The sequence below is a fragment of the Populus nigra genome, chromosome 16 (assembly GCF_951802175.1).
Source record: "Populus nigra chromosome 16, ddPopNigr1.1, whole genome shotgun sequence".
Classification (NCBI taxonomy): domain Eukaryota; kingdom Viridiplantae; phylum Streptophyta; class Magnoliopsida; order Malpighiales; family Salicaceae; genus Populus; species Populus nigra.
In genome coordinates this window covers 3208148-3229544 of record NC_084867.1, presented here as the reverse complement: position 1 = coordinate 3229544, position 21397 = coordinate 3208148, and the positions used below count along the sequence as shown (strand labels likewise).

Sequence of the window (21397 nt, the reverse complement as noted above, 5' to 3'; positions counted from 1 at the left end):
AGTACTAAAATGATACCTAATCTCATCATCTTGGTTTCAAAGAAAGATATAGCAGCAGCAGCAATTCTCTCTTTAATTTACCTGTTTTTGATTGATATCGGACAATCGGTCAAGAAGTGTCCACGAATAGATAAAACTGTCAGAGGTGCTTAAAGCCATGGAGACAAGCTGCTCAGCTCTTGGTGGATAAATTCGTTTGTATTATAACCTTAAGATGGTTCTATAAAACATCAAGACACGCAAACTGATAAAAAGGTTTTTGAGAGGATGCCAAAAAGTAAAGGAAATTTGTACGCACAGTCAGAGGAAGCTAACTGATGCAATAACAAAGGAAAATAATCACAACGCATCCAGAGATTGGTGAAAATAGTCAGGTAGATATTCATTTTGCAGTCAAGAGAGGAAGACACAGTGATCAACTTCGGCTATTCGTTGCACAAAATTACCCCTAAATCATTGCTCATCACAAGCAGAATTCTTGAATGAAAGAACGAACCTGCTGTATAAACGAAAGTGACAAGTAGCACAATATATCTGTCCGCCACCCTGAAACAGGCATCAGATGATCCTATGTTAAATACATGGTCTTTTCACATGGGAGACAAAAGCATGTCTTATGGCTGCCTTTTCATTCTCTGTAATGTACAATGTACCAGAAACAGTGCAGCTGTTTTGAAAGAGATCTAAACACCTGTACATGCCATTGCAATGTGACTTTTGTCTCTCCCAGATGACTGCACAATTGCAACATGAACTTTACCTTTCGACAGATGAGCACTAACGAAGCCTTGTGTTTTTGAAGATCATGGTGAGCAGCCAACTAATTGGGTGCAGGAGGAGCATGCTCAATAGGTTGGTCTGGTATGCCAACCTCACCAGCAGCAACACCAGCATTCCTGCGTTGCCTTTCACGAAAATAGAGAACCGTAAGAAGACAGACAAATAGAGTAAGTATTGTTGCATTCCCTTCTTCCAGGATAACTTTCTCCACCCATGCTTCGATTTTTGGATAGAATTCAGGCAACGAATCAATCACTTGTACCTAAAACAGAGACAAAGAACCACTGGATCTGTTAGTCGAAGTATTATAAAACAATTCTGAAACTCAACCCTAAATACCAAACTAATTATGTTTGACTACAGGTATCATCTTTTCCCCATGCCCTCCTACAGAAAGCATTATCTGCAAGTTTCACATTCATTGGATATGAGCTGTGAAACATTCAATGTCTTCCCTAAATTTTTTGCCTGATTTTCATATTAGCCCTCCAAAAATTATATTTTAGCTTTAAAATCCTCACGGTGACCTAACTCCCCCCTCCCCAACCACAGAGAGAGAGAGAGAGAGAGAACACAGAATAAACTGCACTATAAAGGAAGTCACATGAATGCCATTATACGTCAAAAGGAACTTGCACCCTATAACAGATTAAGAAATTGAGGGTCCAAAAAAGTTCCAATTTTAGCATATTTAAAAATTAAAGGTCCACAAAATTCCAATTGTAGCACATTTATTTGTGGAAAAACAAGGAGGAATAATATTTTATATCATTTCCTATACTACTTGCAAGAAAGAAACTAAACAAGAGAGAAACAACCTTGCACCAAAGTTTAGATAGAACGGAAATTAAAAGATTTCAGTTTCTTATTCTCCTCATTATATTTTTAAACTCACTAAAGATTTATTCTGTTGTCCAGGACACAATAAAAAAAAATTATTTTCTCCCTCGTCCAATTGCTCAGCAAACCAAAGAGCAAAATGTTTTCCCATTATAAACTGACTGCATTGGTGGGGTGAACTTTGCATGGGATAAAAGACAATTTCTAGCAAGAAGGATCGCCAACAGCAGGCAAAAGTTTTCACCAGATGTTGTAGGAATTTGAGAAACTAAGAGGAAGAAAACAAAAGAACATCTATTCTTGTGATAATATGATTATTACATCAGCATTCTAATTTTCTGCTACAGAAAACCCCCAGAGACCCAAGGGACGGTAAGCTTCTGATCAGCAAAAAAAAAAAAAACATGCTATTTGAAGCACTAAGCTACATGATTTGAATAATTGAAATAAAATGCATATCGAGTCCTAAATATTCATTCAACTTTTCCGAGAAGTTTTAGCAAGTTAGGACTGAGACTTTCCAGTAGTTATAAACTAGAAACATCAAAACAAGCACTGGGTGACACAATTAACAGGGAAATAGTGGAATATGACCGGCTCATGTATACAAAGGAATTCTGATCAGTTGATTTTTTAATCCAATTTATAGAGTTGAATTCTGATAAATTGATATAAGCTGATGTCTAACATGCACCATCATCTAATTTTCACATCTATGCTTATTGAAGACAGCATGAAAAGCAGATAAATAAACTGACCATGAAACTGTCTGCGTAGTTCTTTCTTATCCACAAGCTTGTGAGGGCCAGTGTGACAGGTAACTTTGCTGCAGAATCGATCTCTAGAGCTTGGTCATAGTATCGCTTGGCAAGATGAAGGTCAAATGGAAGTCCTTTACCATGCTCATGCATGTAACCAAGATTGAACATAGCTTGTGCATTAGATTGAGATTTGGCATGCATGTAAGCCTCTGCTGCTCGTTCATAATCCCTCACAGTGCCCTAAAAAAAAGAGAAAAGAGTTTGGGAAATTTATAGGATGAAAAAACAATTCAGAAACTGAACAAAAAAGCACCAAAAGGCATCAAAATTGTGAAAGACATCACATACCCGACCATAGTAATATGCATCACCAATCAGCAAAGCAGCATGTTCATTACCCTGCTCTGAAGCTTCCCACCACAAAGAATGAGCCCGCTGGTGTCTTTCTGAATCTGTACAAAATCCAGATTCTCCCACGCACATGCTATGCTCTGCATATTTGTCAAGAATCCATGCAGCATTACTTTGTGCAATCTCATAGCCCAGCTCAGCCATCCTTGAATACAACAAGGATGCTTTTCCTACATTGCCTTTTAGGTATGATTCCAATGCCCATCTGGACAAGGAGTTCCATGGGCCTCGTTCTGCTACTAGTTTGTATAATCCAGTAGCCTGAACAAAGTAAAGCTCTCTAGTAAACGAATGGGATACAGATGTTGATACATTTTAAAACTGTTTGCAAACATAAACCAATCACTAGAAGTGCAGGGTCAAAAGGCGTGCACGCGCATAAAAACACATATATGTTTCTCAAAGATCCAAAAATATCTAATCTCACTTTAATTGTAGGCATGATTGTAATTATTAGCCTCTAATTAAAAGAAGCAAGAAACATAAAATAATTTAAAGAACAGAAAACAATGAGCTACTGTTACAATTGTATTTGGGATCTTGCCAAGTTACATTAGTTAGAAGATTTAGAGTTCAAACCAAACTCATTCACTTGATAGAAATCCAAATTACTAGGTTCCCGTAGATCCCAAACAAAATACCTTGGCAATAGAGATTACACATTTGATTAAAACTTATTAGACAGTCAATATCTTCAGAACATGGGTCCGATACAGATTTATGGATCATCTCTCAGGAATCTAATCAATAACCTGATCTATTAACAAATTACCACCCGGGACTCTCAATAGCTTGGAAAAGAGATATTCTTTTGAATTTATTTAGTATTATGTCACTAGATTTCCCTCATATAAGCGCTCTGATGAACCTGGAAATTATCAACAAAGACAATGTCCAGGAGATGCAAGGATTCTGAAAGCAGTGAGAAAATAAGTGAACAACCACTAAGGCAATCTGATTGATCCTTCACTAATCTGACAAAAGCGGGAAATAACTGAATAATAAGATATGGAGTTATGGGAGCAAGAGGAAAAGGAGAAAGCGCATAAAAAGTATGAGATGCATATTGTCATAAAGAGCCTGGGTAAGAGCATTGAAAGGTAAAGAAACCAAATTTACCATAGGAAGATTCTTTTTAAGCCCCACGCCCTTATGAAACATCTTTGCCAGCTGGTAAAATGCCTTTGGTTGACCTGCATTAGCAGCTACTATAAAATATTGGCATGCTAGCTTTACATCTCTCTTTACCCCAATCCCTTTAAGATGTATTACTCCAAGGTTATAGTGCCCACCAGCATCTTCATTGTCAGCAGCCCTCTCAAAGTATTCTTTTGCCTGTAAGGAAAAAAAAGGATTAGCTTTGACGCATATTCTAAAACTACGCAATAAAAGAACATGACAACATGCAGGCAAATACAAAGAAGATAAATTTTGAGAGATTTGAGATGTGCATACATTGCATTGATACAGAATGTTCAAAGGCCATCACTTAATCATGGTCAGATCCTGTATTTTTTCCTAAAGTCATGACTCCCAAAACTCAAACTTGCACCCTTGTGGTTGCAAAGTTGAGACTTTTACTATTGCATGTAACAATAGACATTATAGGTACAAAAGTTCTCATGTATGAAACAGCTAAAACCACAACAGGAACCTAACCTGAAACTCTTGATGTAATTGGATAACCAGTACAGAGCATCCAATCAACTAAATCTTAACACTAGTATTTAGATAGCAAAGGAAGCCAAGCTACACAAATAACACACTGAGGATTTAAAACAAATTTATGCAATATAATCAGGGATAAATTCACAGCTTGATTAGAAACTACAAACCAGGCCTCCCTAGCAATCTCAATCTGATGAGGCAATGATCATATCGAAACAAATTTATGCACTATAATCAGGGATAAATTCACAGCTTGATTAGAAACTACAAACTAGGCCTACCTAGCAATCTCAATCTGATGAGGCAATTATCATATCAAAGAGAAAACAGCACATGCCACGTAAGCAGACCAAAACAGGTAAGCAAGCAATCCAGTCTTTAATTCACAAAACAATAACAAGAAACGCCAAATTCAGCCAATATGATGACAAAGAAGACAAAATTAACTTACTTTAGTGTAGTTCTTCTTTTCCACTCCATAGCCCTTGACATACAAATACCCCATGCCATTATAAGCCGAATAAAGCTGCTGTTTTGCTGCAAGTGTAAGCCATTCAAGCGCTTTAGTATAATTCCTCTCAACTCCAGCTCCCCGCGCATATATTTCACCAAGAAGTTCCATTGATCTAGGTTCCCCTTTCTCCACAGCCTTTGAAAACCATGCCAATGCTTTAGCATGATCACGTCTCAATCCTCTTAATCCAAAGTAGTAAAAATACCCAATTTTATACATAGCACCTGCATTCCCTTTTTGAGCTTGATATTCCAAAATCTGGAACACGTCATCATCCTCCCCTCGTGATTTCCTCAAGGCCTCCTTATTCTCCTCAGCCCCATTATGTATCCTAACTGGTTCAATCACGGGAGAATACTTTGAAATCAAAAAACTATTTACTGCTACTTCTGCTAATTCCGCATATAATTTAACTGCCTTTTCATACGTCTGAAAACCAAAAAATAACATGAAAACATTATCAAAACAACAATTAAACAGTACATCAAATAAAAAAATATTAAAACAACTCACGTGCTGCCGGTAATAAGTGTAGGCAATAGCCAGTTTAGACTGCAAATTGCCTCCCTTGGCCGCGAAATTATGATACAAAAAAGCCTTAGCTTTATTCCTCTCTTTAATTTGCCCTAACCCATACAAAAACCCTAAAACCGATTGGGCATGCGAATTCCTCTTCACACTCGCCAATTCCTCAATTTCAGCCACTGATTCCTCCATAACTCCAACCTCGCCGTCACTCACCGCCGACAACATCTTCTCCACGGCGGAGTAATACTGCTCCATCTCCGTATCGAGTTTCGATTCGGAGGTGGAGGAATTGACGGCGTCGGGTTCAAAGATCGGGCGCCAGGAGCCAGGTTCGAGTTCGTGTTCGGGTTTGGAGTCGGAGTCGCCGAACTCGTCCCACTCAGGCAGTGACTCAGCGGGGTCCGCATCGGTGGTGGTGGCGGAGGAAGGGATGTCTTTAAGGTCGTCTTGTGAGAGGATGAGAACGAATGGGCCGGCGAGGAGAGATGGGAGGAGGAGAGAGAAAATTAGGAGAGAGAGAGTGAGATTGTATTTCTGCATTTCGATTTGGATGCCGAGAGAAACGAAGGGGTGTTTTTTTCTTTCAAGTTGAAGTATGTATAGGTTTCCTTGGCAGTTGCCACGTCATCTGGTGTTGAATAGCCAACGATTTCGTGCCATGTTAGCATTTCCTCCAAAGGGAAACAGAGTTTTTTTTATCTATTGAAATTTAACTTGATTTCTGAAGATATTATTTTTATTATTGTAATTATCATAATCATGGAGTATTTGATTGAGTTATGAAAAGATAAAACAAATTTTGTATCCACATAATTAACTAATTTACCTAATATTTTTTAATCATTTACTAATTTACATAATAAATAATATTTTATTATATCTATTTTATTTTTTTAAGATAATTACATTACATAGAAAATAAAATAAATAAAAAGGGAAATCAATGTCTCTTTTATTGGTGCTTGAAAATTTGTTCGGTGCTAAATATTTTTTTTAAAAAAACTATTCTCTTTTATGTTGAAATAGTTTTTAAGCCTCTTGGGGGAAAAATTGAAGTTGAAATGGTGTTTTCAAGTTAAAAAAAAAGTTGAAAATCATATTTTTAGGGTTTCAAAAATTAATGACACAAATGAAAGTAGTATAGAAAAAATAACAACGACAATAACACATAATACATAATTATACCAAATAAAAACTTCATGAAAAACTTAATTAAAAATTTTATTACTAATTTTTTTTTCCAAGGAATCTGCTTATCTAAGAAAAGGTTATAGCCCCTAAATAAACTTAAAAACTTATATAACTAATAAATAACCTAAAAATATAAGAAATGTATTAAATTTTTAAACAAACTAGGAAAAAAAAGTCCTATATAAATTTGAAAAAATAATAAAATAATTTAAACTAAATAGAAAAAATAATTTTAGGTCAACTAGGAAAATATTGCAAATTTCGAATAGTAACTTCTGAGAATTATCAAAAAACCTTTATAATATCTAATTGCTATGAAATTTTAACTTTGTATGAAACAAGTCCTCTAAAATCTCCTTTAAAATTTATAGTCCAATCCAATGATTGGATCAAAATTTATGCTCAATAACATAAAATTACACATTAAAAAAAATCTTATGCATCAATCTCTTCAGATTGGAAAGAACTCTTCCTCAAGTTCAAGTTGTTTTTATTTTGATCTTGTGGATATCTAAGTCAAAACTCTTCGATCTTTTTTTTTTCTCTTTAAGTAGATAATAATTTTAGACATCAACTCTAGTCCATTTATCTTAACATTTATACAAGAAATAACAATCAAAAAATTATTTCTCTTTCAATGACTTTTAGAGCAAATTGCAAATCTCAAACCTACTTCATGAATATGTGTTATATTCATATAAACCTCGAATATATCTATTTTTGTGATAACATTAAACTTGTAATCAAAAGGATCAGCATGATTTAAATCAATAAAAAAAAATTATTGAGCATTTTCCATGTTTTTTTTTTGCACTCAACTTTTAACTCACCAACAAGAACACCATCAATAATATCATCACTATTATTATTATTGTAATTATTTTTATATAATCATCAATATTCTCTTCTTCATCTCTGCTAATCAACGGGATATTTCTTCTAATTGCCTCACATGTTTGTTATCTCTAGTTGACGAGTTAATTTTGTAATTTATCTTTGTATGTCTTCTATCACCAGCTCCTAAATATTTCTCTCCCGGGGGGGGGGGAATCTCTTCATCCTCTATAAACTAAACACTTTATGCCCTATGACTTATTCAAACCATGGTTATTTAATAGCACATAACAAACAAATATCTCACGATCCTCCAATATTCTCTTCTTCATCTCTACTAATTAATGAGATATTTCTTCTAATTGCTTCACATGTTTATTATCTCTAGTTGACGAGTTAATTTTGTAATTTATCTTTGCATGTCTTCTATCACCAGCTCCTGAATATTTATCTCCCGAGGGGGAATATCTTCATCCTCTATAAACTAAACATTTTATGCTCTATGACTTATTCAAACCATGGTTATTTAATAGCACACAACAAACAAAATAACCTGGAAATGCATCACGCAACAAGCAATAACTCGGGATCGTTTGGTTCTAATATCAATTAATACAAACGTAGGCAATAAAGGAAAGACATTAAGCATAAGAATATATAACTATGCTGAATAGGGATCACACAAAAACCCTAATTCGAAACTTTATTACTAGATATTTTCTCTTCAAGTAGTCTATCTTTCTAGAAAGTTAACAATCGTTTAAATAAACTTTAAAACTTACAAAAACCAAGAATGAAACCATAAATAAATAAAAAGTAATAAATTCTTAAAAAATCTAGGAAAAAAGTCCTAAATAAATTTGAGAAAATAATAAAAGAGTTTTAAATCAAATACAAAAAAGATTCTTAAAGTAACTAGGAAAATATAGCAAATATCCAATAATAACTTATGTGAATTATCAAATGACCTTTATAATATATGATTGCAATGGAATCTTAATCTTACATCAAACAAGGCCTTTAGAATTGCTTAGAAAAATTACAGTTTGATCCAATGATTGGATCGAATATTATGCTCAATGACATAAAATTGTGTATTAAAGAAAAATCTTTGGCATCAACTAGGTTTGACTTTCCAGCTATTGGAGTTGGTTTAAAAGTGAACTAGAAGACAATGTGTTGTCTTCATAGGCAGGCGATGCATCGTCTATGTCATAAAACAATTCTGGGTTATTCCTAAAAACTTACATTTTTCTTGAAAAATAAAAATCAAAAAATAAAATAAAGGTTGGCAACGTAGAGATAACAAGATGGGAAATCAAGCTGCAATTTAGAAAAAAAAATTGAGATCTAATTGTACCCCATTATGCCGAAAATAGAGAAACAATGCACATTCAATGTCAAATTAAATGATTATTGGATGGATTTGCATAAAAATTAAGTTAAAGGACATAATTAAATTTTTAATAGGTCAATTTGATTTAATCATGGGTCAAATTGAATTTTAATTATATTTAAGAATTAATTTTGATCCAATTGAAGGATTTAGTTAAGTGCAAGGACTTTATTATTCTTGAAATGGGTCAAATTAATTTTATTAGGGGCTTAATTGGTGAAAAATTAAGTTTGGGAGCCAAATTTGAGCTTAATTAAGAAGATTGGGAGTTTAAGAGATCAAATTTAATTTTTACCACGTTAATTGATTGAAATCATGAGTAAAATTGCTAGAAAATTAAAGTTTAGGGTCACTTAATGATCAAATTGAAGAAATTTGCAGCTAAGAACCATTTTGTAAGAGGTGTCAGACTATAGGGGCTTAATTGACAAAAACCAGAGGTGAAATTAAAGAAATCTAAGACCGAGAATCATATTGAAAAAGACGCGTCAATCTGGGATTCAAATTCAAGTTCTACAGGGGCTAAATTGCACTAAATTAAAAGTATAGGTTCAATTAAGGGTGAAATGAAATCAAATTTAAAGGGGGAGGACTGAATTGAATTTTAGCCAAAAACAGAACTTTGGTATTGTTCATTATCTTTTTCATTATTTTGCTGAAAAAGCTGTCTGGGTGGCTATTTTGTAGGTGCATTTAATACCTCATATGTCAACCAAAATTGACAACACATGAACCAAAATGGTCACTTGACATCTCTTTATCCCCGAGTATGGTTTGTTCAGGCATATTATCATGAAAACGACCCTGGCCCCGACCTAAAATAGATAACTTAGGCAGCCTTGAACTGTGAGATTTAACAGTTTATGATGCCTGCTTTAAACCAACGGTTGAGATCCTTACCAACCGAATCAAGGGCTGAAATTTTTTTCCTATGAAGAAAAGATTGCCCTCTTCCAACCCCTATAAATAGAGTTGGATTTCATGGCCTGAGTGAGAATGAAGAAAATCGAGTCCAAAATTGGTGAAAAACTAGCCTTCCGCACAAGTTTTTCTTCCCAGCCGACACCTCCTTCTATTTTTTTTCTCTCTCCGTCGTCCCAACCACCAACCGAAGCCACCACTAGCTTGTCTGCCACCAAGTCCACAACACGTCATCACTGCGAATGCCAGCAGGCCTCCACCATGCCTGGAACAGCCGCCGCTCCTCCCTCTCTTCACTTTTGCAAAATTATTCTTCTTCCTCCACCAACGACTAACATTGGCCACCATCTTTGCCACAACTTCAACCACCATCATCACGTCAGCCCCTCCCTGTCACGACCATCCAGACTTTCAATTTGGCACTCTGGCGTCAGTTAGCGCCGCCCCTCCATTGCTGCATACAGAAAGAGAATTCATTCTACTTGCAGCATAATTAATTAGCATGGTTCCTGGGTTGGGCCAGCAAGTGCATATAAGCTGAAGTGGTGGTGTTGGAATATCGAGAAGCATATTATAAACATTTTAATTGTACAAGTGAATAGTAATAAAGTATTAAAAATAAATGATTTATTGTTGACAACAATAACAACAACAAAACAAAAGTTTTTTTTCCTTTAAAGTATTTCAACAAATAAATACTTTTATTTATTTTTTATTTTAAACATTGTTATTTTTATTATTAGTATGCATGCTAATTACTTTGATCTTATATATTATAAATTTGAATATATGCTTAATATATATTCTAGTATTCTTTTTATTATATTTAAAATTGAAAGCATATTTATTTTGAATTTTAATTTACATATTTATAGATTTTAAATTATATGTAGTTTACGCTTACCTTGAATAGCCATTTAAGTTTTGTAAATTTATTTTAAATCATATTTATTTTAAATTTTATTGGTCAGGTCATATCTTGTGGCTGAATAAGACATGGTATTTTAATTTGAATGAATAAATAAAATGTGTTAATGTTATTTCAGCAAAATGTGTGTCGTCTGTAAGGGTATTGCCTATCAGCACGTAAAATGCATTTACATGCTCTTCTCTCAGGATTGAGGAAGCACAAAAACATACACAGACGGGATATGAGATACCAATACTACGTCATGTCAATTTGTTTTTAGAAATTAGGATCCCATACTTATGGATGAGCTATTAAAATATTGTTTTATTATTTTTTTAAAAAAATAGAAAAATAATAAAAGGGTACAATAAACCAATTTTAAGAAATAGAAAATCACTATTTAGTTGGAATAAGTCATTTTGATTTTCTCTAATAACATACATCGCCTATTAATTGAAATAATTTAAAAAAAAAAGACTTTTTGTATTGAATATGGTATTGTTTTGAGGTGTATTTTTTAGAAAATGAAAAATTAAAAATCGACATGCCAAAATTAGAATGATTAAAGTCCATATACTCTATTGGGATAAAATAAAAGTTGATGTATCAATAGAATACTTGATTGATATAAAAATATTGGTGTGCTTTAATGGAAAAAAAAAGTCTGTATACTCTATTGATAAAAGTTGTAAAGTTGGTATACTATTTGTCTAATTATTCTTTATTTATTAAATTAGGATATTTTTGAGAAATATCCAATGTACCATATCTAAAATTTGTATCATATACAAGCTTGAAATAGATACAAGATTTTGAAGTATTATAGCTAAATATAGTTATTAAACTTAGCTTGGGGTTAACTTGATCAAGAGATCAGATCCCAAGACACACAGATTAACCTAGAACAATTTAAAAAAAATTAAAAAAAAATATATTTAAAGTTTTAATATTCTACATAAATATATATATATATATATATATATATATATATATATATATATAAGCTATAGAAAACTATTGCATATAAAAAAGTTAAAGAAATATTTCATGTATATATAGTGTGTATATATAAGTATTTCATAAAAAATTAAAAAATAATCATTCTGAATAAAAGTTATATATAACTATTTATAACTATTTCTCATGAAAAAGTTAAAAATCTTTTTATATTAATGAAGACTACAAATAAAAAAACAACAATAAAAAATAAATATATTTTATTATTTTTACTTTTATATTTTATTTTCTTTACCACTAAAAATTAAAAAAAAACAACAATAAAAATAAAAATTTATTATTTTTTACTTTTATATTTTATTTTCTTTACTAGGAAGTAAATATAAAATGAAAACAAAAACAAACACATCTTAAATATCCGATGTTAAATGTTGACAACTCCTCACCTCATGAAGGTATATATATGTATTATACCTTTTCTACTTCCCCAACTTAACACCACATAACCCAAAAAAAAAAAAAAAAAAAAAGAGCAGCAAAGAAAACGCTACCACCCAAATGGCGGCAGCAGCATCTTCTCTGACAACACCAAAACTCACCTCCCCATCTCTCCAATCCCTCTACAGAAAACTCCCCCTTTCCTTCCCTCTCTCCCCCTCCTCTTCCTTCCTCCCTCTCCCCAAAACCCCAACCACCACCACCACTTTCCTCTCCTCCCGCCGCCCTCTCTCTCATCACCACCGCCGCCATCACACTACTCGTGCGGAAGCCGAAAACGGCGCTGAACCTTCCCGCCACTATGACTTCGACCTCTTCACTATCGGTGCTGGCAGTGGAGGCGTCCGCGCTTCTCGCTTCGCAGCCAATTTCGGCGCTTCTGTTGCCGTGTGTGAGCTTCCGTTCTCCACTATCTCTTCGGAGACAACCGGAGGCGTAGGCGGCACGTAAGTAGGGACACGTGGTTGAGAACTTGATTTGCCAGCTTTAATTGAACAGAAGAAAATAAGAATTCAGTCGAATTATGTTATATTTTTTAATTTTTAATATATTTAATGTAGGTGTGTGCTTCGTGGATGTGTACCGAAGAAACTGCTTGTTTATGCGTCGAAATATGCTCATGAATTTGATGAGAGTCGGGGTTTTGGATGGAAGTATGACAGCGAACCACTTCATGATTGGAATACTTTGATGGCTCACAAAAATGCCGAGTTGCAGCGCCTGACCGGTATTTATAAGCACATTCTCAATAACGCTGGTGTCACTTTAATTGAAGGCCGCGGGAAGGTAAATTAATGCTTTGAATCCGTACAAGTTTGTGTAGTTGTGCTTTACATGCTGTTTGGAAATAAGATTTGAGTAGAAATGAAATCATTTTGACACCATTTATCCAATTCTAGTGTTTGGAAAGCTTTAAGCAACATAAACGAACTCTACAACCAATTAAAATTACAGATTTTTGTGGATTTGCTTCATAATTGACCCACTTAAATTAATTCCACTAACACCCCCTTCACATATGCTTGAATAGGTTTTTTAGGGACGAGGGCAAGTTGGGTAAATGATGTATTTTCACTAATTCAAGTCCAATGAATTTCACAATTTTAAAACTTACTCCAAACCAAAGAATTCAATTAGCAAATCAAATAAATTCAATCTACTCAAATAGTTGAAATCAATTTTAGTGTAGAATTGGTTCCAAACAGGCTATTAATGTTTTTTCAATTGTTGAGTTAATGTTTGTAGATTGTTGACCCACACACAGTTGATGTTGATGGAAAGCTCTATTCTGCACGGCACATACTTATTTCTGTTGGAGGACGCCCGTTCATTCCTGACATTCCTGGGAGTGAATACGCGATTGATTCTGATGCTGCACTTGATTTGCCATCTAAGCCGGAGAAAATCGCCATAGTTGGTGGAGGGTATATTGCGTTAGAATTTGCTGGAATTTTCAATGGCTTGAAGAGCGATGTTCATGTATTTATAAGGCAGAAAAAAGTATTAAGGGGATTTGATGAAGAGGTGATGAATTGTTAGTAATTCTAGTTGCTTACTGGATACATGCTTGCATTTGCCTCACAATTAATCAGTCTTTGTATGTTCCTGTAGATCAGAGATTTTGTTGCAGAACAGATGTCTCTAAGAGGAATTGAGTTCCATACAGAGGAGTCACCTCAGGCTATTATTAAGTCAGCTGATGGTTCATTGTCACTGAAGACCAACAAAGGAACAGTTGAAGGCTTCTCACATGTCATGTTTGCCACTGGACGTTGGCCTAATACAAAGGTTTGAAATTTCATTTCTGTGTTTGCTTCCCTCTAGCCAATTTTAGTTGTCTCAAGGCTACTAGTTAAAACTTGGCATTGATGCGACTCCAACTATACATCCACTCTGACAAGAAAAATTCAAACCTCAAACTTCAAACCACTCCATCTGTGAAGAATTCTTAGGGTGTCTTTGATCGTGAAAAATATAACTCTCCTTTGAGTAAAGGCACTTAATGATTCATCCTCAAACAACCTTATTTCTGTGCTTGACATCAAAGGGATGGATAGATGTAATGCCCACTTGTTATGATTGCAGAACTTGGGACTGGAGAGTTTGGGGGTAAAAATGACCAACAATGGAGCAATAGAGGTAGTACACTGAATGTTTCAGACCTTTTTTTGCTCGATTTCATTTCATTTTTCCTTCAATAATTTCTCATTTTCTCCAGGTTGATGAATACTCGTGCACCTCAGTTCCTTCCATTTGGGCAGTGGGAGATGTTACAGATAGGATAAATTTGACTCCTGTTGCTTTGATGGAAGGTGGGGCATTGGCAAAAACTCTCTTTCAGAATGAGCCAACAAAACCTGATTATAGGTACCACCAGTAGTGCAATTGCTGGTTTTCTACTTCTGGGTACAATCTAATTTCATAAATGATCAGTTCTATAAGCTTATACTCACTGGTGCTTGTGATAAGTTTTTGGCTGGATTAAATGTTAAACTTCCAAGTTATTAACATGGAAACAATTGCTTATGCTTGAAAAATGTATGCATTCACCAATTGATGGTTTTGCAATTCTGAATACAATGTTATTTGAGAAATGATCATCTTTATAAGTTTATTTTCGCTGGTACTTGTGGTAACATTTTGAGTGGACTAAAAGTTAAACCTTCCAAGCTATTAACATGGCAACAATTGCATATCCTTGAGAAATCTATGCATGCACATTCTGTGTATGTCACAGGTGGAAAAATTTGGCTGACTTCCTCCTTGCCCAGGCAGGTTTAGGATATAGTGAATAAAGGGTTACTTAGATACTTTATAGCTTTGAGGACAAGCTCATGACTTTTTTTTTTTTTTGAAATAGAGCTGTTCCATCTGCTGTGTTTTCTCAGCCTCCAATTGGACAAGTTGGTCTTACGGAAGAACAGGTGATGGTTGTTTTATTGGGTAGAAGTGTAAAAAGGAGTCTTGTGGTTTCAGCTATTTGCACCTCAATGACAGGTGCTATGGTTTTTGCACTCAAGTTTCAAGTGGTTAGTTTGTTAGCATTTATCAAGAGCCTTTATTCCGTTAGTTTTGTATGGGTGGCACAAAGAGGTTCAACGAAACAAAGGTTTAGATATTTAACAGGCTTGCCATCTCTTCACCCAACTAATGATATTAAACCTCTTGCTGCTGCTAGTGGTATTTTTGTGATTGAGAGTCATCTTGAGTGCGAAACTGTGGACTTCTGTAATTGAAGTGCAAATGGCTGAAATACATGGTACTTCCTTTCTTAATAATTTTTCCTACTTTACTTGTAATAGCTAAGATTGATTTCTTGAAAGAATTATTGCAGGCTACAAAAGAGTACGGTGATATTGATGTCTTCACAGCAAATTTCAGGCCTTTGAAGGCTACTCTCTCAGGGCTTCCAGATCGGGTCTTCATGAAACTAATAGTCTGTGCTAAGACAAACAAAGTTCTTGGGTTGAACATGTGTGGAGAAGATTCACCTGAAATCGTGCAGGTGTTTTTCTTGGCTCTAACTAGTGGTTCTGTTTTTAGTGAAGTTGATTTACAAGTTCCATAACTCCTATGGTTCTCGAATCTTTAAACTTGCAGGGATTTGCAGTTGCAATCAAAGCTGGCTTGACCAAGGCAGACTTTGATTCCACAGTGGGTATTCACCCAACAGCAGCTGAGGAATTTGTTACATTGAGGACTCCTACTAGAAAGATTCGAGAGCGTCCTCCAGCTGAGGTTTGTTGAAAGCAAAGACCTTTTATATCAGTAATATGCTTTCAATCTTGGTAACAATTTTTGAAACAGCCTAATAAATTAACAATGCTGTGTCCAGAACACATTTTACAGTTCTTGGTCAAATTTTTGTAGCTGCACACTTTCTGTAAAACCAGTTTCGGTTTAAACTGGTATAAACCAGTTATGTTTGTAACATCTCTGGCATAAACCGGTAATTGAGTTCTTTCATGAAGAGCTGAGCCTATGTTCACTAGTATCTAATTATTTTATGCCTCTTATGATCTACTCTTCAGTTTAACTTTGATTTATGTGATTTTTAATATCTTGTTTTTGTATTTAATTGTTGTTAATTGGCCGTGTACACCATCAGGGGAAGGCAGATCACGATGTTAAAGCAGCAGCAGGGGTTTAGCGTGGGTTTACTTTGTCATGATAGCCCTTTCAAGGTTTGAATGCTTTCTCATGACTTCTGTAGACAAAGTATAGTTTGCGGTTATTTTACTTCTTGTTTTCTTCTTGAAGAAAATATAGAATGGAACTATTTCGTTGCATTCTACTCAGTCATGGAACTCTCATTTACTGCATTTGGTTGTTTCAACAAGGACCATATGTCACTTGGATTATTTTGTTAGCAGGCAATTTTTGGAGTGTAATGTAGGATTACTCGGTAGTTAGTAGATGCAAGTGAAGACGAGACTGGCTTGTGGTGGTTTGGGAGTCATCTCTTAAATCTGGTCTTTGGTAAAATTTTAATAAAAATTAATCAGTAGCCAGTAGGATATTCTAGTGTATCATCACAAGGTAAAAGTTCCTCAAGCTTTTCCCACAACAATAATTAACATATTATTCCCTTCAGCATTACTGAATATCTCAACCAACTGGGCAGGCAGTCACTCCGGAAAATAGCAGGCAAAATATCTGCTTGTAGAGTAGCCAAGGAATGTTCGGATGTTGATATCTGATTACAGACATCATTTGAAGCGTAAATGGTGGAAGTTCATGTTGGGGTCATTGGTGAACATAAGCAAACGATTAAAAAGCTTTCCAAAGGAATAATAATCATAAGGCAGTGTGTTTGCTCTTACAAATGTGGAAATGAGTGGGGAATTGCAATAATATACATGTTAGGAATATCTGTTTCCCTGTTTTATGTTTTTTTTCCCCTTTCGTTTTGTTTGTATACTGAAACAGTATTTGTTTATTTGAGATAATTTAAGGATGTATAATATCATCTCGCCGCCGTCTCTCTTCACTCTCGTACCTTGTGGGGGAAAAGAAAGTAGAAAGTACTAACATGGGAGCAGATCAATGGGATTGAAGCACAAAGCTGAACTTGCTAATCAATTACCAACAAAGGCAAAACAAGGAGGGATATCGAGTAAGCACAGTGATTAACCTAATAAATGCTTGGCTGATTCTTCAACCAAATTGTGGCCTCAAACTTGAAACATAAGTTGCATCTTACTGATTAATTGGATGGAAAAAGTTATCGAATTAATCTATGGGCTGTTATAACGATCTCGTTGGCATGGAGGAGCTAAGTAATTATCATCGGGACAATGTTTGCCAAAGATAACGCAAGCTGTTTAGGTAGCGTTTGGAGAAATGGAGATGATAAGTGAAAAAACAAACATGTTTGGATGAAGTAGAGAATTAGAGAAGTAAAAATAAATCTCTTCAGAGATATAAAAATAAATGTATTTATTATTTTTGGAGTAAATTTCTACTTCATATGTTTTTTTGATAATATTTATTGTTTTTTTATTCTTAAAATATCTTTTTAAAACAATCTAATTTCAAAATTGTTTAACTAAGATACATAAATTAAAATATAAATACAAAAATAATTATTATCATAGTAATAGTATTCCATATAGAGTCCATGTTAGAAGGATCAAAATGACATTGCATTGACCAAAAAGTTTTTTTTTTAAAAGTTTGATTTTTTACCCAGGTTATATCCTGGGTTGTGGGATTTTTGACTAGGTTTGGTTGAGTCAATCCTCTTTTATTTTTTAAACCTGGATCGACTCAGGCCGAGTCGATCTGCTAGATTAATCTAGGTTTTATAATTAGAGTTATTAGACTATTGTTAATTTCAATACTCAATACAAACTAAAGTAATTTTTTTAAAAAAACTATGTAAGTTTCACAGTAATATATAGGGGTGTTTAAAAAAATCAAAAAATTGATTAAATCGAGAAAACTAGAAAAAAAATAACCGAAAAAATCGAACCGTGAAAAAAAACCGATTAAACCGATTAAAATTTTAAAAAAACCGACTGGTTCGGTTTGATTTTGGTTTTTTAAGCCTGGAACCGAAAAAACCGAACTGAACTCAAACTGAAAAAACCCGGATAAAAAATCGAGCCAAACCGAAAAAACCGAGCCAAACCAAAAAAACCAAGCCAAATCGGTTTGAACCGGTTTTTGCTCTAAAAAACCGAACCAAAACTGGTCGGTTTGAACCGGTTTCGGTTCGGTTTGGTTTTTTTTTGTAAAATTTAGTTTGGTTATTTTTTTTGATAAAAACCGAACCGAAACGAAAATAAACACCCCTAGGAATATATATTAAAGGTAAAATAGATTTTTTAATATTTTATTCTGTCTTGTCAATAATTAACCAAACATGATACATATTTTACTTTAACTTGTACATCACTATTAAATATAATTTTGTTTTCGTTTCCTATTCAATAGTCTCCTTTGTCTTAAATGCGGTTGTCTATTCTATATCGGGACAGTAACCAAACGTTACCTTAAGATCCATATAACTTCTACAACATGGAGAACTAACTAGCCATTTTTTGTTGTTGATGATTTAAGAAATTCTATAATAAATTAAAGTAAAAAATAAAATTTAAAAATTAAAAATTTCTCCCTTCTGTTACATGGGGCATACATCTTTCTTAAAATAAATAAATAAAAAATCTCAGCTTTTTAAACTAGTCTTAAATGACTAGCATTTTGCTTAGACAATTAGGATTTTAAGCGTGACACCCAATACTAACTCGATTTGTTCAATTCTGACAAAACATATCTTTATATGCAATTTTTCTTGGGTTCCTAGAAACTGTGCACGCAAACTTTTTATGTGCACACAAGTCTTTCTATGTAGAGTAATCATTATTTTGTGTGCCAATGACACTGTGTATTAATAATATTTTTGCCAATAACAAACATGTCATAACAACCATGACATGATACAATAATCAATGATCACCATGACTAGCCAATGAGAACACATCAATTTCTCCATCAATGATACACTCCTCCTATTTATGAAAAAATTCTAAGACCTGGGTGTATAAATACACCCACTTATAGGGTAAAAATTAAGGCACAGACCATAAAATTAGTCATAAAAGTCAATCATGTCATTATAAGCTATAAAACTTTTCTCTTCGTGCATGCATTTCTTTTGCATTTTTTTCCATACATACTACACTTCTGTTATACTTGCTGTGTTAAATATTAAAGGGTATTTGTTCCAAAATGGGACTTGTTTTGTGGGAAAATTTGTGCTCTTGCAGTCAAGCTCATTCACACCAACTTAGGATATAACCATGAAAAATCCAATTATTGTATAAAGCTTTTTTATGATTTCACAAAGCTAGTTCATTCCTTTTCACCCTTAATCAAAAGTATTTTTCTTGGCTGATGAAGCTTCAGGACATGAGAAGTTAGCTCTCTAACAACTCTTATAACAAGTGCAAGTGCAAGTGCTCAACAATGTTATTCTAGTCATACTTATTCTAGTCATACAAGAACAACTCTGCACTATTCTATTCTATCAACAAAAAATTCAACATGCAACTCTATTACGTGCACTAGATGCATAAAGGAAACTTCAGTTTCACAAAGGAATATGATAAAATAACGTGCAAAGTATGCACAATACTCTTACTCTTCAAAGAAGCCGCTTTTACTATGAAGAGACCTCTCTACATATCCTAACTATAGGCGGGGTTATCTCATTCAATCCTCACTTGAATCTTATTTGTATACTTCCTGATTAAAAAGATCCAAACGCGAGACGAGATTAGAGACTGCATGACCTCCTAAGAATAAACACTATTCCTATTAGGTAAATACCATTTTGTCAAAAAGAATTACACACTCAACTCTTCAAGGATTGTGTCACCATGAATGCCAATTTGGATAACTACGATAACCTTACAAATCTTAGAAAGCACATGCAAAATGTCAGAAGCGTAATTGAGTTTATGACACAAAAGAGTGCTGCTATATGCAAAATTTTTCCTGTAACTTTTCGAGGATCTCATAAGGTGTGATATCACAGCCTTGAACTTGGTTCCATCCTTGGTCTTCACGATCTCTATATGAAGCTCATCTCTTATTTTAGCACTAACATTCTAATTAAAAAGAGTTTGACTAAGCTCTTTACCATTACCAAATAAGAAGATGAAATCATCAAAACATTACTATGAGGACTTAACGAGAAAACACTTAACATGGAGAATATACTCAAAACTATTGCCACTGAGACCTTGATTAATGGAGTATACAACTACTTTTTATGGAAACACCTATACACTCTTATTAACATAAAATGAGTAATGAAGAACCATATTCAAGCAGAGGAAGCCAATATGACTAAGTAGGGTTAACCTTTTTTTTAAGAGAACATAATCCCCACAATGCATCATTCTCCCACTAGAGCATCCAAAAGGAACATCAATGAGAACATTAACCACATAACATTCCTCAAGCTTAGGACCACACCTTTCATCACTGCACATACTGAAATTTTTAGCACCATCAAGGAAAAAAACTGTGCAATGCCCACTTCCTATGAAAAATGGTTCAAACATAAAGAACCTAATAAGTTTTGTCTATTTTACCATGTTGATATGACACTAAAAGATGCCACACCTTAAAAAATAATATAAAAAGATTGATTGCTAAAGTATATCTCTAATAATTTATCAAGAAAGAAAGACAACCAGAACAATAAGAGAAACAAATCTTCATATTCCATAATGATCTACTTGAGATCAGATAATCTTTAGACGATTTCTAGAATGGTATCTCCATCATTTGAATCTTTTAATAAAGTAATGTTTCTCCATGATAAAATATCTGTCTCTATTAAATTCTCTAGTTTCCCATGACCACTTAAAAAAAGATCAATTATCCTTCTCTAGATTTTCAGACCACTTATCTCGAAATGGATCAATGATCCATCTCTTGTCTTCATGACTACTCATAAATCCTTGAGTATATACACCCATTATTTTACATAATTTTTTATTTATTTTTCTTAAAACTATCTCTCTTGACAAGCAATAAAATTACACTGTTCTTTCTCTTTAAAAATCATTGACAAAAATTTACATGAAGAAATCTTATATATGAAAAAAATTAATAAAAGCCATATGCAGACAGAATCATGGTAACATCTCATACAAAATATAAAAGGTAATATT

General features: G+C 33.9%; 2 protein-coding genes across 7 annotated transcripts; one reads left to right on the top strand and one right to left on the bottom strand.

Annotated features, from left to right (window-relative positions):
- Positions 1-357: 357 nt before the first annotated feature.
- Positions 358-6091, bottom strand: LOC133675922 (ERAD-associated E3 ubiquitin-protein ligase component HRD3A). 2 transcript variants are annotated; one of them, XR_009835532.1, is made up of 7 exons: positions 5488-6091; positions 4912-5403; positions 3912-4127; positions 2730-3053; positions 2379-2621; positions 761-1042; positions 358-546 (listed from the first exon to the last, which is right to left on the bottom strand). XR_009835532.1 is itself a non-coding variant. In XM_062097484.1 (6 exons), the coding sequence occupies exons 1-6, from the start codon at positions 6040-6042 to the stop codon at positions 821-823; spliced, it is 2052 nt and encodes a 683-aa protein (XP_061953468.1). In that variant the 5' UTR covers positions 6043-6091; the 3' UTR covers positions 358-820. The 2 variants fall into 2 exon arrangements, 1 of the variants encoding a protein (XP_061953468.1); XM_062097484.1 differs by having other exon boundaries at positions 358-1042.
- Positions 6092-12196: 6105 nt separating this feature from the next.
- On the top strand, positions 12197-17465 carry LOC133675899 (glutathione reductase, chloroplastic). Of its 5 annotated transcripts, XR_009835527.1 has the most exons (12): positions 12197-12655; positions 12770-12995; positions 13455-13733; positions 13821-13997; positions 14295-14348; positions 14428-14576; positions 15070-15133; positions 15544-15714; positions 15810-15947; positions 16318-16393; positions 16583-16748; positions 16834-17080. XR_009835527.1 is itself a non-coding variant. In XM_062097445.1 (11 exons), exons 1-10 carry the CDS (start codon positions 12270-12272, stop codon positions 16357-16359), a joined length of 1686 nt encoding a protein of 561 aa, XP_061953429.1. In that variant the 5' UTR covers positions 12197-12269; the 3' UTR covers positions 16360-16393; positions 17165-17465. The 5 variants fall into 5 exon arrangements, 4 of the variants coding, with proteins under 4 accessions (XP_061953429.1, XP_061953426.1, XP_061953427.1 ...); XM_062097445.1 differs by lacking the exons at positions 16583-16748; positions 16834-17080 and adding an exon at positions 17165-17465; XM_062097442.1 differs by lacking the exon at positions 16583-16748 and having other exon boundaries at positions 16834-17465.
- The last annotated feature ends 3932 nt before the right edge of the window (positions 17466-21397 follow it).

Excerpts from the sequence above, each read along its gene's own strand:
- LOC133675922 (XM_062097484.1), bottom strand. The coding sequence starts at position 6,042 with ATGCAGAAATACAATCTCACTCTCTCTCTCCTAATTTTCTCTCTCCTC. Across the intron at positions 4,128-4,911 it reads AAAAGAAGAACTACACTAAA|GCAAAAGAATACTTTGAGAG; the intron begins GTAAGTTAATTT and ends TTTTCCTTACAG. Across the intron at positions 3,054-3,911 it reads TTAAAAAGAATCTTCCTATG|GCTACTGGATTATACAAACT; the intron begins GTAAATTTGGTT and ends TACTTTGTTCAG.
- LOC133675899 (XM_062097445.1), top strand. The coding sequence starts at position 12,270 with ATGGCGGCAGCAGCATCTTCTCTGACAACACCAAAACTCACCTCCCCA. Across the intron at positions 13,998-14,294 it reads GACGTTGGCCTAATACAAAG|AACTTGGGACTGGAGAGTTT; the intron begins GTTTGAAATTTC and ends TTATGATTGCAG. Across the intron at positions 15,948-16,317 it reads GAGAGCGTCCTCCAGCTGAG|GGGAAGGCAGATCACGATGT; the intron begins GTTTGTTGAAAG and ends GTACACCATCAG.